This window comes from Osmia bicornis, chromosome 3, assembly GCF_907164935.1.
Source record: "Osmia bicornis bicornis chromosome 3, iOsmBic2.1, whole genome shotgun sequence".
Lineage (NCBI taxonomy): Eukaryota > Metazoa > Arthropoda > Insecta > Hymenoptera > Megachilidae > Osmia > Osmia bicornis.
In genome coordinates this window covers 3,924,971-3,944,136 of record NC_060218.1, presented here as the reverse complement: position 1 = coordinate 3,944,136, position 19,166 = coordinate 3,924,971, and the positions used below count along the sequence as shown (strand labels likewise).

General features: G+C 28.0%; 3 protein-coding genes and 1 long non-coding RNA gene across 6 annotated transcripts; 2 read left to right on the top strand and 2 right to left on the bottom strand.

Annotated features, from left to right (window-relative positions):
- Window positions 1-606: 606 nt before the first annotated feature.
- Window positions 607-3,020, bottom strand: LOC114872181 (chromatin assembly factor 1 subunit B). The gene is made up of 6 exons (XM_029179115.2): window positions 2,882-3,020; window positions 2,340-2,678; window positions 2,136-2,268; window positions 1,765-2,068; window positions 1,432-1,695; window positions 607-1,367 (listed from the first exon to the last, which is right to left on the bottom strand). Exons 2-6 carry the CDS (start codon window positions 2,478-2,480, stop codon window positions 689-691), a joined length of 1,521 nt encoding a protein of 506 aa, XP_029034948.2. The 5' UTR covers window positions 2,481-2,678; window positions 2,882-3,020; the 3' UTR covers window positions 607-688.
- LOC114872176 (cleft lip and palate transmembrane protein 1 homolog) lies at window positions 2,987-5,660 on the top strand. The gene is given in 6 exon segments (XM_029179101.2): window positions 2,987-3,160; window positions 3,496-4,077; window positions 4,155-4,272; window positions 4,333-4,536; window positions 4,606-4,743; window positions 4,819-5,660. Coding segments are annotated over 6 exon segments (1,983 nt in total). The 3' UTR covers window positions 5,586-5,660.
- A 1,402-nt stretch (window positions 5,661-7,062) lies between these two features.
- LOC114872159 (multidrug resistance-associated protein 1) lies at window positions 7,063-18,161 on the bottom strand. 3 transcript variants are annotated; one of them, XM_029179045.2, is made up of 22 exons: window positions 17,730-18,161; window positions 17,229-17,528; window positions 17,005-17,142; window positions 16,804-16,917; window positions 16,519-16,718; window positions 16,111-16,296; window positions 15,386-16,025; window positions 15,166-15,312; window positions 15,006-15,090; window positions 14,733-14,932; window positions 14,155-14,656; window positions 14,064-14,072; window positions 13,393-13,567; window positions 13,191-13,317; window positions 12,892-13,111; window positions 10,149-10,369; window positions 9,226-9,406; window positions 9,021-9,129; window positions 8,818-8,944; window positions 8,211-8,733; window positions 7,904-8,150; window positions 7,063-7,832 (listed from the first exon to the last, which is right to left on the bottom strand). In XM_029179045.2, the coding sequence occupies exons 1-22, from the start codon at window positions 17,772-17,774 to the stop codon at window positions 7,718-7,720; spliced, it is 4,611 nt and encodes a 1,536-aa protein (XP_029034878.1). In that variant the 5' UTR covers window positions 17,775-18,161; the 3' UTR covers window positions 7,063-7,717. The 3 variants fall into 3 exon arrangements, with proteins under 3 accessions (XP_029034878.1, XP_029034869.1, XP_029034894.1); XM_029179036.2 differs by lacking the exon at window positions 10,149-10,369 and adding an exon at window positions 11,532-11,752 and having other exon boundaries at window positions 17,730-18,147; XM_029179061.2 differs by lacking the exon at window positions 14,064-14,072 and having other exon boundaries at window positions 17,730-18,148.
- LOC123987693 lies at window positions 10,376-11,117 on the top strand. Its single transcript, XR_006829298.1, has 2 exons — window positions 10,376-10,745; window positions 10,898-11,117. It is a non-coding gene; the product is annotated as an uncharacterized LOC123987693 (long non-coding RNA).
- Window positions 18,162-19,166: the final 1,005 nt, after the last annotated feature.

Here is a 19,166-nt window from a genome sequence, read left to right as displayed (position 1 = left end):
TTACACATTATTTGAACATAGTATTACATTGCAATTTATGAACCATTAGCATAATAGTTTCTGTTTGAATATATATTTATTTACCCAATAACAATTTAGTTTAATTTATTGTTTTATGTTAAAATATATTACTATTTTTCATTTATTCATAAAACGCATTTATAAATTAGTAATTTTCATTTTAATCAATTGCAAATATATTGTTTAAATATAATTTATAGTTATATTACAGTAAATTTAATAACAATTATAAAATATATGTTAAATAAAATACTCACCATAGTTGCTAATTAAGTCTTTCAGAAATAAAAAAATATGCCAGAACGTACAACGATTCGACTACTGTCTACCTCAACGAACGGTGAGATCACTGTGATGCGCCATATTATTACTCGTATGTATATAATATCTATTCTAAGTTCTGCAGGTGATAATGCTGATGCTATAGTATTTACAATAGTTGATACGTACTTATACACGAAGTTTGTTTTACTTTGAAGACATGAAATATTTAATGTTATATATATTTATATACACACATCGTTTTTATTTTGTGTCTACATAATAAAATATATCTTAAAGTTAATATTAATGATAATCTAAATTTATTAAAATAACAAACGGTATAAAATACAAAACAAATTGATACAAAAATGCATATGTATTTTATAACTTTCTATCACATTTTTTACGTTATATCTTTTTTGTATCCTTTGGGGCTAGAAAGTGTAATTAATTGCACTCTTCGGGGAGCTTTGCTAAGAATTTTTGTATTCACTTTATCAACTTCATTAGTACTTTCTTCGGTATAAATTAATTTAACGTCTTCAGTTTCTTCAAATTCTGCCTTATTATTTAATTCTTGTTTTGGAATAGTACTATCATTTAACAGTTTGTTATTTTCGTGTTCTATATCAATATCGATAGCACTGTTATCTACATCAACGGTTGGTAAATAATCTTCAGTTTTACTATCATTACTTAATGTTGGAATTTGTTTACAATCATTACTAACATTATGTGTTGTTGGGGTACCACTTTCCTTTTTATACTCTTCACCTAGTTCTCCCTTCTGAAAATGTATTATAGAACAATAACCGTCTGTCGATGACACAATTAAAATTTTACCATCACTTGACCATGTGACATCAGTTAATCTTGTGTAATGAATATTTGATATAACCGAAATTGGTGAAATTTGTTGAGTATCATATATGAATACTGAATGCTGTGTAGCAACTGCAAATACCATTCTGTAAGGTAATGCTACTGTAGGTGTTGGACTATCTTTCCGTAATTCAAAATAAATTGGACAACATCTAACTGCAATAGTACATTCATCCAAAGTGGGTAAGAGTATAAGAGGTCTGAAAAAAAAAACAATAATATATTGGACTTATAAAATGATATAACTCATCAAGGTATACTTACTCTTTTAAATTGTATCTTGAAAAAATTACAGTTGCATTATATATTTTTTCTGCAGTTTCCACAGGTTCAATTATGCCAGATGGTACAATAAGTAACATTCCATCTAAGGAAAATGTTAATCTTCTGAAAAATGACTTAAAGGTATCATCATAAAATAATCTAACTGTTTTATCTTTTACAGGATGATCAGATGGAGTTGGAATTTTAGCTCTGTAAGCTTTTTGCACTGTTTTCTTGGTATTAATATCAATCAAACGACATATCCTAGAAACATATTATAAGTTAAACATTATTACAGGTTTAAGAAATAGCATTAATATTTTATATCTGTACCTGTCTGTGCTTATGGTACATATGTACTGATTGCAAGGATCCCATGAAACTCCTTGTACAAACCCCTTGTGGTCAGATAATATAGCTACAGATCGACCCTTATGAACATCCCATAAAATTGCTGTATTATCTACAGATCCTGAGACTAGCATATTAGAATTTGGAGACCAACTAATATCATAAACATCTTCAAGGTGTCCTCTTAATGCTTTCCAAGAAATCCATTGTTCTTTATTCTCACTTTCATCAGAGGCAATAAAAAATTCACAGTCCTCTTTTTGTTTCCATAAGACAATTGTTGACTCTGGTTTAAACACAAATTTTATTATTTATCAATTTCAATTTAACCATTGCAGTATATAATTACTAACCATCGTCTCCTGAAGCTAAAATATCTTTTGAAGGTGAAAACCGTACTACGTTCACCGCTCTTTGATGTCGCTCTAAATCGGCTACACATTTTACTGTAACATCGCCACTTTCGCTTGAAGTTAAATGCCAAATCTATAACAAAAAGAATGATTTAAAATTACTGGTTTACATTGTATGTAATACATTTATTATTATAATATTACCAAGACATGCGAATCGGCGCCGCCAGTTGCAAGTCGCCAAAAAGTTTCTTTTTTTGACGTTTCATAGATTCCAGCTTGTATATCAACACTTAAAACTGGATCACGATTATGCCATGAAATTTCAGGAGTTGTGCACCACATAATTTAAATTAAAAAATGGAATATACGATATAAAAATATTATATTGATAATAAACTGACAGTAAACGGACGTATTTCGTGATCTAACCTTTTCCAACTTGTCACATTATTCCCGCCATTCCCACCTGAACATGGGATTCATTTTGTATTCAATTTGAATCAGCCTTTGATTTATCCTTTCACATTAGTCATGTTGGAACTACAAAAATGAGAAAAGTTATTTTGCTAGATAAATTGTAACTGTCTGAAAAAGTTATTAAAAATGATTTAGACTGATTTGAAAATAATTGATCTTAATTATTTAAATAATAAGTGATTGTAAAATCCAAATAAGAAACAGTCCTAAAACTTTTTCTATAATAAATTTAAATTTAATATAAAATGTTAAGCATATTTTGTTACAAGTGTTTTAAATGAGTATGTTTGCATGTAAGTAACAATTGCATAGGATAATCATAGGAAATCCAAGTTCAGTGTCATGAAACACGTGATTTGAACATCCGGTACATGTAACGCCCTCTGAGAATATAAAGAAATTATATGCGAAACAACTTTAATGTAAAGATGGTGGGTGCTGAAAATGATAATCAAGATCCAAAAGAAGTAGATGTTAAAGGAAATATGGATAACAATCAACAAAATGGAGAATTAGTTGCAACAGAGAATAACGAAGAAAGAAATGTATGTTAATTATATATTGTCTTGTATTTTATTACTACATCATTCATTTTCTTGTCACAATCATTTCATATACATATCTTTGAAACTAACGAATTTAATTTTATCACTACGTTTTTCTTTACATAATTTATTTACTTGGAATGTTTTCAAATATACGATTTCTACACTTTTACGTTTATTAATGACGACTCTACAATTATTTAACAATACGACAAGTGTAGTGTAAATAGTCGCTACAACCTGTTTTACTCGTAAATCATGTATATTTAAATGAAAATTTAATTCTGAAGAAATTATTATTTGTTAAAATAATAATTATTGTATTTGTTGTGTAGGTAAATGCGGAAATTAATGAACAAAGGATAAAATATCAGCCTACACGTTTGGAATCATTTTTTGCAATAACAAAGTCTTTGATTATACGTTCCCTTATTATTTATTTCATCAGTTATGTATTTAGACGAGTTCAAACTGATAATAATTCTCAACCTCTCAATCTTATCAATCCAGCACGTTCACAAGCTATAAATATATTTGAGAATGGAACAATATTTGATTTACATGTTTATCTATCAGAATCTGAAAATTTTAAAGATTTTGATTCTCCGCAACCATTAGTATGGTTAGAGCAAGGATTAATATATGGAGATTGGTATAGTGGGCCAAATAAAGATGGATCAAAATTGATAAATTATAAATTTAATCCATCTAATAGATTAAAGAATAATGGATCCATATACCTCCATGTATATGTTACAAAGAATGGAAAATCTCCAAATCCTAAAGCAGGAAAAAATTATGCAGGAGAGTATATGTCATATTCTAGAAAAATGTTAAATAAATTTAAAAAAATTAGGTATCAAAAAAGACATAATTTGTTAACTGGTGAAACTACTGCAAGTAAAGAAGAAATTCAGGTATATATTTATTACAATTCATTAAAGTAATACTTTATTGATGTATAATTAAATATATTAAATGCTTATTATTTCAGAAAGCTGAAATAATGAATCAGGAATATGTATCGCATTGGCACCCAAATTTAACTCTTAATTTAGTAACTGATCATACTAATTGGGTGTATGGTCAAGTCCCACCCCCTTTAGATACCTGTAAGTTGTTCATTAAATATTATACATTATTATTGTAATTGGCATGTTTTTTTTCAACAGATATTTATTTTTTACCGGGCGAAAAATACTATAAACCTGTAATATATCTGAATGATTTCTGGAATATGCAAAGAGATTATCAACCTTTAAATGACAGTGTAAAAGAACTTGAGCTTCAATTAATTTATCAACCTCTTTCATTATTCAAATGGCAAATCTATGCTGCACAAACTATGAGAAATAAATGGACACCTTCAATAATGGGTATATTACATCATCCATAAAATTTCTTTATAATACTCTACTTACTTTTTAATAATACTCTTTATATAGGAGATTCGTCGGATGAAGATGATACTGATCAAGACACTTTAAAAGAAGCATTGTTAGAAACAAACCCATATTTTTTGGGTTTAACTATAATTGTTTCAGTATTACATAGTGTATTTGAATTTTTGGCATTTAAAAATGGTAAGATACTGAATCTATATAAACATATTATAAGTTACAATAAATTGTAAACTATTATTTTATTTATATTTTCAGATATTCAATTTTGGAATAATCGTAACTCTTTGGAAGGTTTGTCAGTTCGATCTGTGTTTTTCAATGTTTTCCAATCACTTGTTGTTTTATTATATGTTCTTGATAATGAGACGAACACAGTTGTTCGGATTAGTTGTGCAATAGGTTTATGCATAGAAGTATGGAAAATTAATAAGGTTATAGATATTAGAGTTAATAGGAATGCAAAAATACTTGGTATCCTTCCAACAATAAGTTTTCATGATAAAGGATCATATGTAGAATCTTCCACAAAAGAATATGATAGACTTGCATTTAAGTACTTATCTTGGGCTCTTTATCCTCTTTTTGCAGGATATGCTATTTATTCATTAATGTATTTAGAACATACGGGATGGTATTCTTGGATTCTTAGCATGCTTTATGGATTTTTATTGACATTTGGTTTTATCATGATGACACCGCAATTATTTATTAATTATAAATTAAAAAGTGTTGCGCATCTTCCATGGCGTATGATGTCCTACAAATTCTTAAATACATTTATCGATGATATTTTTGCATTTGTTATAAAAATGCCAACGCTATACAGAATTGGTTGCTTCCGTGATGACATTATTTTCTTCATATTTTTGTACCAAAGATGGATATATAAAATTGATCACACTAGGGTAAATGAATTTGGTTTTTCTGGTGAGATGGAAGCTAATAATAAGATGATTAATGATAAGAAGCAAGAACCTATTGAAGATCAGCCAAAAACTGAAATTGATAAAAAAATTGAGTAACATTTAGTGCATAATATTAGCCTTGAGTGTATTATTCGAAATTTATATTAAATTAATAAATTTATTAGTACCAAAGGATATATCTATATGTGAATAGGTACCTTTGTGAATTTGATATGACTGCATGTATCTACAGTATCGAGAAAAGTAGGTTTTTGTGGGGAAAAAGCGTCACAAAGGAAGTAGGAATTCTCAAGCCTACGTTGGGGGGGGGGGGGGGGGGGGGTCGAAAATTCAAGAACTTGTAAAAGCCCACGAAGAGGAGGGGACATTATGATTTTCTCTGAGGAAGCCTATTATGCTCGGTGCTGTACACGTTCTATTGAATTTAAAATTTAGTTCAATGAAAGAGCTTCGCACAGATATGTACGGTTTTAAATGAAAATGCCGATATCCATTGTATTAAATAAAATAATACCAGCAAAAAATTTAGGATAATTGCGAAGGATAATATATATTCTTTTAGTAGGTAGATATTCTTTCAACTTGATTCAAATTTGTATTTACTTTTTACATTTGTTTCAAAGAATTGTAATTATTACCTTTGATCAAGACCTTTGCCCAAGATACTGATCAAATATAAAGTTTATTTTAATGTTTAAAAATTGTTTTATATTCAAATTTTGTTATTATGTACATATAAAATATATTCGTGCATATGCGTATACTAAATAATTTAAATGAAATATGACTTATATCAGATCCCGCGGAATGTTCTGTGGTTTTTTGTATTGGTGAAAGAAAACAACAGTTTGATTGCAAAATAATCTTCATTCATCAAAATAGACTTCGTTACATTTAAAAACCTTTTTTTATCCTCTAACGAGGTCATAAATGCTTATCGTGTAAAATTGTGTTGACTTAGATTTAATAAATTATCCCAAGAATATTCCACAGAAAAAATGATCCCACAAATATTCCACAGAATAGAGCTCAATGATAAAGATATGTTAATTGGGATAAAAATCTACTTTTTTTATTTTAATTAGTGTTATGAAGTACTAAGATTTTTAACTTGAAAAAATATTTTAATAAAGAAGAAAGAGTATCTTATGCTATGCAAATAACTACCTAGTAGAGATACATATACAGCATAAAATACGCATTGTTATATACAGTATTTGCATTCAATACTTAAAAAATACAATGATGCAGAATCTATTCTCATTTTATTTGCAATTTTCTTTATGATGTATCGTTTAACGTCATAGCAATTGTCTTTTTCAGATACAATTTGTAAGTACATAATTGTTTATTAAAAGCAATTCAAAGCGCTTATATTAAATATAGTTTAGATAATTAAAAGATTATAAATCATAATTTTATCATGAACAGTATTGTTCTTATTGAAGTGTGAAGGACTATGAGAGAAATATTAATTTAAACGCGCTTTGCTATATCTTTTACAGTGCATGGCACTAAAATTTGTTTTTATATTTAATACACTAATTATATAACATTTAAACAAATCAACAAATAACAAGAGTAAATGTTTTATTATTATACAAAACTGACACTTTAAACCTTTGATTTGTGAGTATTAGAAATATTCATACAGTATAACTGTGAGTTATATTTTGTTAATAGTACAAATAGGAATAAAAGTTTGAGATAAATAAACAGGAGAGGTAAATAATGCTATACTTATATATAATATAGATTTTCGTAATAAAACACTACAGTAGGACAGTAAACATAATAAAATTTAATAAAAATAAAAGTAAGTAAACAATACTGTTCTATTTTGTACGTTACCCATGTTATTCATGTATGTGTAAGCGTGTGATGTGTATTTTTTAAAATGATTAAAACTTCCTATAACCAAGAATTTGTTAAGTCACCGTATACATGTTAATAAACTTACACTATTTAGCACAGGATGTGCTACTAAAATGGCAGTACAAGTAACGGATATCCGTACTACTTTTATAAGTGGGCTGCGTTTAACGTTATTTAAGTATGGCGCGCAATCTGTTCAAAGAAAGTTTGTTCTACAAAATTTTTAGAGTTGTTCAACTCTAAGAATGTTTCCTATATTTCTTTTCTTATTTGTTGTTATATATTCTATCATGAATTAAAAATCTGTATCATTTTCTTTATTGCTTGTACAAGTTGTTTGATATGCACCTTATTTAAGTTGCAAGACCTGCATCTTTAGCTATACTGTAAAATAAACTCGATGGATTATGTAGCAATGTTTCTGGAGAATCATATTCCATAATCAGTCCCTTATCCAGAACAATGACCCTACCAAAGAATACATGCATTCAATATTGATTGATATTTTAAAATGTACGTTACATTTTTATATATCATACCTGTCTGAATCAAGGATTGTATTGAGCCTATGAGCTATTGTAAGTATCGTGCAATCACTAAATTCTTGCCTAATTGTTGTTTGAATTAAATCGTCTGTTTCCAGATCGACTGAGGCTGTTGCTTCATCAAGAATAAGTACTTTCGTTTTCCGAAGTAATGCTCTTGCTAAACAAATTAATTGTCGTTGACCTATACTTAAGTTTTCTCCCCCTTCAGTTATTTCATGTAAAAGACCATTTGGCAAATCTAAAATGATGAAAGGTTATTAGGGCTAATTATTTACCACAAGAAAAATATTGTATTTACTTTTTATAAAAGATTTAAGATGTGCATGTTCCAAAGCTCTCCAAACTTCGTCATCAGTATAACAGTTGAAAGGATCTAAATTAATTCTTAAGGTTCCTGAGAACAATATAGGATCCTGAGGAATGATAGTTAATCTAGACCTTAAATCATGAAGTCCCAGTTGAGCAATATCAATGTCATCAATATAAATTTTTCCATTAGCTGCTTCTATTATTCTAAATAGACCCAATGTTAAAGAAGATTTTCCAGCACCGGTTCTACCAACGATACCAACTTTCTCTCCTCCGTTAACCATAAATGTTATTCCGTGAAGTACAAGTTCTAAACCCTCCCTATAACGAACTTTGTAATCTTTAAATTCAACACATCCATGTACAGGCCATTCTTTAGGAGGTGTATAATCAGGTTTTTTCCATGGAGCTTCCTGAGGTGTTTCTCCATATTCTTTTATTCTCTCAACTGCTACTATGTTTGTTTCAACATCAGAAGTCATCCTTACCAACCAATTTAATGTTTGTGTAACCTAAAGAAATAATTTATTATACATTATTTTAAGATCAAATCACTAAATATTTCATTTTATTATTAAATATATATATGATCTTACTTGTAAGGCATAACTGACTGATAAACCAACTTTACCAGATAGTATAACACCTTTATTTAACACAGCAAATAATGCAGCAAAGAAGATAATTAAGTTTCCAACCATCTCCAAACGTACTGCTAACCACCTATAATAAAATCATAAATTAAATTAAGATTTTCTGGTATTAATTTAATATTATAACTTATAAAATAAATGTATACCTATTTGCAATTATGCTAGGGTAATAGCAGACTTGATTAAAGTCTACCTTATTTTCAGATTCATGAATAAATCGTTCCTGCACACCAAATGCTCTAATCATTTGTGTTCCTAATAAAAATATTAATATTATCAGTATAATTAATATAATTGCTACTTCATTAAAATCTAAGTAATAAATTATTGATAAAATATGGATTTACATACCAGTAACTGTCTCACTGAAATGTGAGTATATGGGCGATCTTGAAATAGATTCTAAACGTTTTAGTTGTCGCGAGGATGCAACATACATACGTTGAACAAAGTAATAAATTCCACCTATTGGTATAATCACCGCGATAAATTCTGGCGTATTAAAACTTATAACCACTAAAGTAGCTATGACCTGTAATACAAATATATAATTTTGTGGAAGAAAAATGTATTTCTACAATTTTTTTTAATATGTAACATCAAAATAAATCAAGTATTACTATTTTATGCAACATGAAAAATACACAACAGAAGGATAAATAATCATGTATACATAACAAATGCACATAAGTATATATACATATACATATACTTATGTTAAAATAATTAAAGTAGTTAAAAAAACATGATAAATCAATGATCATGCATATTGTTAGACGGAGCGCACCCATGTATTCAAAATCCATATGAAATTGAATACAAACAATGTACTTATGTATGTGTTTCAAATAATGAATATTTGCACAGCCACTTTCTACCACCCATTGCAAGCATATTTCTATCACATTTACTATATGTGAAATAATAATCCATAATTGTAATTTATTAAAATGGACACAATTATACTTTATCTCAAATTCTATAATACATTTTAATGTATTTATTTATATTATGTATTTTTATCAAATGAGCTTAGTATAAAGCTACATGGTTTTAAAACAGAAACTGTAATAAATCATTTAAGTTAAAATATTACTAAATAAATAATTGTCTATTATATATTAAATAAGAAATACTGCAACATAAAAACCAATACAAACCCTTCAGTGAAATGGAGATATATGAAGACCCAATGAATTATGATTGAAGGAGTATAGAAAGGAAATGATAACAACCAATCATCTTAATCTGGTTCAGGCATTTCCAAAAATTACCTCAAACAAACAATAGATGCTATCGGAAATTTGCTGAGGAAGAGATGTATCCAGTACGTCGACGTCTTTAGCAAACCTGGAGATAATACGACCAATAGGAGTCGTATCAAAGAAGGTCAATGGAGCACGCATCACAGCACGCAGCATCACTATGTGCATCTGGCGAGCAGCCAGCCAACAGCCCAGCTGTGGTGCCAAATCGCAGAAAAAACTCGCCATCGCTACAACATCAGACATGAGTTGCTTTCATTGCTTTCATAATAAAACTTGATATCTAAAATCTTAAAATGGTTACAAGTGTACCGAACTTTCAAAAATCTAAAGCATTCTTGAAATTTTTCTTTCTGTTTGAAACTTCTATTATAAAATTTGATTTATTACAATAAACTTCAATGTCATGTAATATAAGTATTATTAACTTCTATAATACATAAGCTAGTAAAAGTTTATTTCATTTGTATCTCTTAATAATTGTCAATTTATGATACAAAAGAACTAATTATTCTGTCTCATGTTATGTGAGGAGGTGAAGTTTGCTGTGGAAGGGCATGCCAGGCACATATAATGGAACAATACATACAAGCTTAAGCATTAAAAGTAAGTTCAGCAATAAAAAAAGGAAAGCAGATGTATAAATATTTTCAGGCACAAAAAGAATACCAACTTTCTATGTAAACATTAATTGTATAATTGTGTCCATTACCTTAATAATTACAATTATTATTGCTTTATATCTTTTTATGTTATAGTTTTTTGGTGGCTGAACAAATTTCTAAAAAAATAAATACTTGAAGTGGTCCATAAACAACATACCCAGTAAATTTCGGATCTTAAATTCATCAAAACACTTGGAAAACATGAACACAGAAATGTTTATAAAAGTATTAAATATTATATATCAGCAAAATACAGTCACAATGCAACCTGTTTCTTTATATCATATTAATAAAAACTGAAAGTAATAATCCAGTTTAAATATAATAAATTGAACAATCAAAGTTATATATTATAAATGTTCCTTTACATCTTTGTTTAAGAAGTTAATATTTTCATTTTATAAGTCGAACAAGTGTAGATTATTGTAACTATATTACCTAATGTAACTCCGCTGTATATTAATTAATTTAAACATGCAGATAACTTTGAAAATCAATATTAATACTTTTTTAATCATTCTAAAAGCATGTGCCTTTTAATAAAATTCGTATGAGTAGAAATGCTAAGATTATAAGCTAAATTAAACAAAAAAAATTCAATTATTAATCTTATTAATCAGAATTACACTGAATAAACAATTGTAACTGTCATTAAACTTAGATCATAATATTTATATGAGAATCCATGTTTGTTAAGCACAATATTTACAACGTTAAAATATCATACCCCAAAGAGACTAGAAATCCAAGAACGCAGTATGGATGGTAGAACATTATCAATGACATCAGTGTCTTTAGCGAGTCGACTAAGAATTCGACCGGTTGGAGTTTTGTCAAAGAACGACATTGGGTTCCGGAGAACACGCTGTAATGTATTCTCGAAGAGATGCAAGGAAGCGCGTATTGTTCCTTTTGCCATGATTAAAGCCCCTCCAAGCACTGTCAAGCCTACAATGATTGGTGATAACTTTGGTATATCATTAAATCTGACAGTTACATATCAGGAATTGCAGTTCTTGTAATATTCAGAATCGCACATTAATATATTTAAATTAGAGGAAAACTAAATTTCTTTTTTTTAGCGACAATATTGATTTTAGTATCCTTCATCATCTGTCTAACACCACATGCAGGTTCCTTACTGCAGTCACACATGTATTGAGTTACATTTACACTTATAAAATAAAGAGTACTGTGATACATGTTGCTCAAAGAAACATAATGAATTATTTTTGTCTAACAAACTATATATTACTGTTGGTAAATCTAATGTTTAATATTAGCACATTGTTTGTCATATTAATATCTGTCCTACAAAAATTTCATGCTCTGTCTAACGGTATGGTGTCAAACAGAATTTCAGAAATATTTATAGTATAACAAATAATCTAACAGACATAACATTATATTGGAAGAATATATAATATAATATAATACAAATTTGTTTGTTTGAAATATATTACAAACTTTTTATGCCTTGATTATGGTAAGTGATAAAAGCTTTATGACCTCTCTACTTCATGCTTAAACATTATATACATATATTGCATGAGCTTATACATACATATAAGTAAAACAAAGAATTATCAACATGCAAAATAAATATTGATCAATTTTGAATAATACAAAGAAACTGAAGTAATAACATTTAAACATACGTTACTACAAGCTTTATTTAATTTTAAAAAATTCTATAAACACAGCAAACTACACTCGCACTGGCATTTTAAAACACCAGCGAGATTTTGTTAGTACTTTTAATTTTAATTAGTATTTAATTAAAATTTTGGAAAGAAAATTTTTAAGAAGACAGTTATTTTGTAAAGTTAATACATAAATAGTTAGTAACAGTTTCATTTAAGGTTCATCCAAAAAGTTAAATCGCCTCAAAACTGTGTAATCTGTGAAGGAACATGCTTTTTAGACAGCTTTTATATCATCGAAAATAGTCGCTATAGTTCAGAATACATTTCAGAAAGGTAAACTTACCTTGCATTTTTTTATACAAGAACCTAATTCTAAATAAAACTAATATATTCTATTACTATGTGAAAAGTATAAAATATTTGACATGTTCAATAACATACCTTGTCCAATACCAAGTCCACCGTACACTCCAAGATACATATCTTGTTCAGCTTTAGTGGCTGTATCATTATAGTTTGTTAAATTACTGTCTGACCATACACTAAGCCAAGCATTTGAACCAATACTAAATCCTTGAAAAACTGCATTCATTATAATAGTTGATATAGATAAAAACCAACCAATAGATTTAAAGTAATGAGAGTACACTTGCCATTTCACCTTATTTGAAAGAAATATATGTACGATTAAAAACAACTCTTTGTAACTGGTACATAAAATATATTAGAAAATAACTTACACTTCCAGTTTCAGTTTTTTCTTCTTCTATTAACTTTTCTGCTGATTTTGAGTGCATTAATTTCGTTTCTTTGACATTATTGCTATTTAAATGAGTACTAGATTGTTGACTATCTGTCGAATACTGTCTAAAATTTTGTTTAATTTATGTTAAAATAAACATAACATTAAAAAAGAAACAAATAATATTAAAGAAATCCTACCTTTTTAATGAACCATTTAGAGATCTATCAACTATAGAACCGGATTCACTTTGACTTTCTGACATTCTTGATTTAGCTCTTGTTAGTTTCTGTTGCACCTCACTTGTTCCCATTGTTGATTCCAATTGTTGTTTAATTTCATTTAAATCTGCTTCCGAGCCATTATCAGCATATACTGTTTTAAATTTATTATAATGGATATAAAAGTGATAGAAACGAACGTATTAAAAAGTGTACTATTATAGAATTCAAAAACAATAATGGGACATATATTTACATTAAAATAAAAGATTTTTAATACATTTAGAAATCATGGCTGTTAATTACGATATTTTAAAAATAAACCACAAAAACAATCAATTATGATACTGGCTTAAATAAACATTTCATTGGCTCTCTTGAGTTTAACATGCATAAAAAAAATCCTACATGCACGTTTTGTTTTTTTTTTACACAAAAATACCATACTAACAGAATAATGAAAAATATGTAGTAAAGATTTCTTCATACTATAAGCTGGCTGATAAGATTTTATAGTAGCAAATTGCAAAAAATACTAACATCATTAATATTCTAATCTCACAAGCCAAACGCAATATAAATCACTTTCTGGGCAATCATACAAATTGAAGTAGGAAAAGGAATCGTAATTACTTTTTTCACTGACTTACGATTTCCAACTTAAATCCATGAAAAATATAATTTAAAATTAATAAGAAAATCAAATAAAGAAATGAAGAAAACATAAAAATTGATATATACCTTCTTGAAGATGTTGCACTAAAAATTCTGAAAAGGCTCCCTTTTTCTCTAAAAGTTGTTTATAAGTTCCAACTTCTGTTATTTCACCATCTTGAAGAACAATGATGTTATCAACTTCTGGTAAATAAGTGATGCCATGTGTAACAAGTACTCTCGTTTTCTTTTTAAGTAGTCCATTAGAACCCATTACGTTTTCAAATATATGTTTTCCAACATGAGAATCTACAGCACTTAAGGGATCATCCATGAAATAAACATCAGAATCATTGTATACTGCTCTTGCTAGTGCTACTCTTTGTTTTTGACCACCGGACAAATTTATTCCCTTTTCTCCAATTTCAGTTTGATCACCCGCAGGCAACACTTTTAAGTCGGGATTTAATGCACACGCTTCAATTACACGATCGTATAAACTTTTATTTAGTGGTTTTCCAAATAAAACATTATTTTGCAATGACGCATTTTGTATCCATGCTTGTTGAGACACGTATGCAATAGAACCCTGTTATTCATAACAAACAATTATATGGTACATGTCACATACATAGTACACATTATTTATAAAAAACGGTATTTACTTTTGTGTTAACTCTGCCACTTATTTTCTCCATTTCTCCAAGAAGCGCCGATATAAGAGAACTTTTACCAGATCCCACTGTACCAACAACAGCTATCAATTGACCCTGCTCTACTTGCAAATTGATATTCCTTAATGTTGGTTTCTCAATATTTTCAGGATCCCATGCGAAGGTACCATTCTCAATTAATAGGGCATATGCTATATCAGTTCACATCAATACATGTTAATAGACCTTTTTTATTTCTAAATATGTTATAATTAGTAAACTTACGTTCAGATGGATCATGTTGAACGTTATCAGGATCCAACTCTTCTGCATTCATGAATTTGTTAATACGTTTCACAGAAACATAAGCCTGGATGTTACATATTTTATTAATTTTTAGAATACGTTACGCATACAATAATTAAATTAACAAATGTTCATTTACCTGAATCATATTACCAATCATCATAGGTAATATAGAAAGAGGAAACCTTAAGATATTAAAAAGAGTGAGTGAAACAAAAGCAATGCTGCTATCTAAATGGTTATTTTCGTCTATAAGTACATATGTTGCAAAGGATACCAAAGATACCTAAAAATTAATGTAAAAACATAAAGTGAAAATTGAACATTATTAATGTTATATAACTTAACTTGAAACTTACTAAAAATGGAGCAAAAGACCAAATGAAACTTGTTCCAGAATTAAGATATGCTGTTTCCTTTAACACTTTAATCTCCTTCATACGTATTTTCAATATTTGTTCTTCAAATGATGGTTCCCATGCATATAATTTCAGTACTTTTATACCATTAAGTACCTCGTTCATTAATTTAACCCTTTCATCTTTGTATTTCATTTGTCTAATTTGTAGTGTTTTTAGTCTATTTGTAATTAAGATGTTTATTGGGATTAGAATAAGCAGAACAGCTAAACCCGCAAGTACAGCTAGTCCCAATATGTCCCACAAAAAGTATAAAGCTAAGATTATTTGGAGTGGAGCAGACCAAATCATATTTATGTATGCTGTTAAATCCATGAATCTTTGTGCATCCACGGACATTAAATTTACTATTTCACCAATTGTTGATTCTTTTCTTGCGGAATTAGATATTCTCAACGCTTTCCGATAAATTGCAGCAATTAAAGCAGTTCGTACGCGTAACCCGACTAAGAACATTCGATGAAAGTACTGAGATAAAATTAATGTTTGAAACATGGCCGTTAATAGAAGTAAAACTGCATAAAGATAACCCTTCCATATTGGTTCACTATTGGTTGCTTCATTAAAAACAATGAGCAATCTAAATTAAAAAAATTTAATTTGTATAATCAAAATTTTTTAAATGTAAAAAATACATTAGAATACATTCAAATATATTTACTCACTTCAATATTTGTGGGCTAGCAAAAATGACAATGTCTTGTAAAAACTTAAGTGCGGCACCAAATAAAAATGTAGCACCAAAAGCTTTACAAAGAGGTGGTAAAATCGAAGTTACTTTCTTTTTACGCCCGCCATTAAAATCTACTTGACCAGATGACTTCCTGAACGATGCCTTAGCGCTTTCTACACTGGAAACATAAAAATCATGCTTACACTTAAATAATCTATTAAACAAATATTCGAATAAACTTACCTAAAATAAGCCCAAATTATTCTTGTTAGCAAAAGTAGATTGATATTTTATATATTACTAATTTAACAAATGATGAAGTATTTCCACTTGTATTAATTCATTCCTACTAATTTGTTCTTAATTTCTAATACCAAATATCTATAAATGTCACACTCACTTGTTTGTTTTTTGTACATTCTTATTCCAATATTTATCAAATTTAGGTACAATTTCCTTAGCTGTGTCTTCTGGATTCATAGACCATAAATCAGTAACTTCTAATGGTTTCCTAAAACCTTTCCATGCCATAGAATCAAACCATGTAAAAAATATTTTTGCTGGAAAGGAAGAACTTTGTTCTGGACATGAATTCTCAACCTGGTAATGTAACAAGTAGCATAAGCTTGCAATATTTAATTTCAGATGTGTTAAAATAATATAAATGGGAAATATATTTAATTACCTTGGGATATTTTGAATATTTGGGTTCTGCATCAACCACAAAATTTAGTAAAAATAAAAGTACCACTACTGGATAATATATCATGTATGATATAAATGAATAGGTTACTTGACCCTAAAAGAATTATACATAAAACAAATTATTATGTAAAACAGTAAGCAAATAAAAGTTAGAACTTTATTAGAAATATTAGTAACATACCCCATTAATGTATAACCTTAACAAACTTCTATACTGAACAACTCCACACAAGGTAAGTACAAACCAGAATAAAAATAACAATCCAGAAGTTCGCATTCCATATTTTCTGTTATACATTACTAAAACAATTGCTAGAACCTATAATAAATAATATAAGCTATATTACTATCCTCACAAATTAAATGTTTATAACCTTTAACAAAAATTATATAAGTGGTACTTACAAAGGTAATGATTTTTATAAGTGGTGTATAATAATCAACATTATAAACTTCTTCATAAGTACTTCTTTGAATAGCCTCTCCTATATCAACAATACTAAGTAAAATCAATGTTAACATAAGTACTTGTTTAGTGATAAATAACCAAGTGTATGGAATATTTTTGCGTTTGCTGTTTAAAAAATAATAAACTTCTATTGCAGAGAATAGCCATAGAAATGCACATGGTACCCATACTAAAACAGTTTTCTCAAAACATTCTGGGACATCTGGATCACTTGTATTCCATGATAAATTATTGTCCTAAAATACAAAAAAAATACATTTTCATACATTCCTTATTAACTTCATTGAAATTTTTCAATTAATTTATAAAAATGCAAAAATTACGTTACTATGAAAACGTATTCTATTTATTTCATTTTTATGTATTAAATAACTAAATAATTTGAACATCTCATATTTTAGAGACAATAAAAATGATTTAATTTATACGAATCTTACCCAAAATTTGGAACCGCAAAACTGATCCATAGCATGATCCTCCATAACGATATACTTATTGGTTCATTGGTTTTTTTATTCAGTTGTATGTGAACCACACTTATTCTGTTCCTTTATAGATTTTTTAAACAAGGTGAAATACTGTACACTGCAAAATAACTATTTCCTAATTAATGAATGATTGTATTTCACCATCAAACACTGGATAAAAAACGAATTGTAACCATCTTCTCACTTTCTCAAGCTAACGTAAACTGTGCCCGAACGGCGTCCGATTCACATTATAACATTTGTTCAATCAAGTGAAATTACGTCATGTTATCTTCCATTACATGGATGCAATCTTAAAATAAGAATTTAATTTTGAAAAAGAAACAGGATTTCAACTAAAAATAAGAAATTTCATAAACCAAGATATAGAGTTCTTTGAAACTTCTAGACAATGCTTTTTACTAATAGAATAACATATATTATTATCATATCATTATTCTGCATTTAATTAATTGTGCAACATTTTTTACCTTATCATTTAAAACTGTCTTTATCTCATTTTTCAAACTGCACATTTAAGCTTTTGTTATCATTATATATCATATGTAAGCCTACTATTATAAAAAATTATATATATATATATATACATACATATGTATATATGTAGTACACGTTATTGCTGTTTAAGAGCATGTATTTTGTAACGGTTCTATATACATATACATATATTACATATTTACCCATTTTACGATTCGTCATGCCAAAATGATAAGATTATTGTTATCATGATTTTTTTCTAACATAACGCATCACACATCCTCTAGTTAAAAACAAAAATAACAAAAAAAGATTACAAATTAAGATTAATATTTAATTAAATAAATCCTTTTTTGCGAAATATAATCTATACAAGCATGAAAATTGTATATGTATGTCATAATAAGTTTGAATTTGTTTCTTTCGAATACATAGAGTAGGTATTTAAATATTTAAGTATATACATACATACATAATCACATTTCGCAAGATTGCGTTTGGGTACTTATATACAAACAGCAATCGTACAGAATGACACAACTAAATTTTCGTGTTGATCAAACGATAATGATGCTGTACATAACAATATAATTTCATCAACAATAGTACTTATCAGTGTGAGATAATTCATTTCACAATTGAGAGATTCTATGTATTATTATTGAATTTATCTTAATTTAAATATTTCTAAAAAATAAAGTATATAATAGTATATACATTTCATGTACTTTCTATTTTATTAAAATATTATGAGATTAGATTATAAAAATATATGCAGCTATATAATACTGATATTTGTAGTGAACTTGTATGTAAAATATTAAAATTGATTGTTTAAAATTCAGGCTAAGACCTTGAATATATTGAGAGAAATCATTTTACAAATCAATTTGACCGCTATTTTAGTTG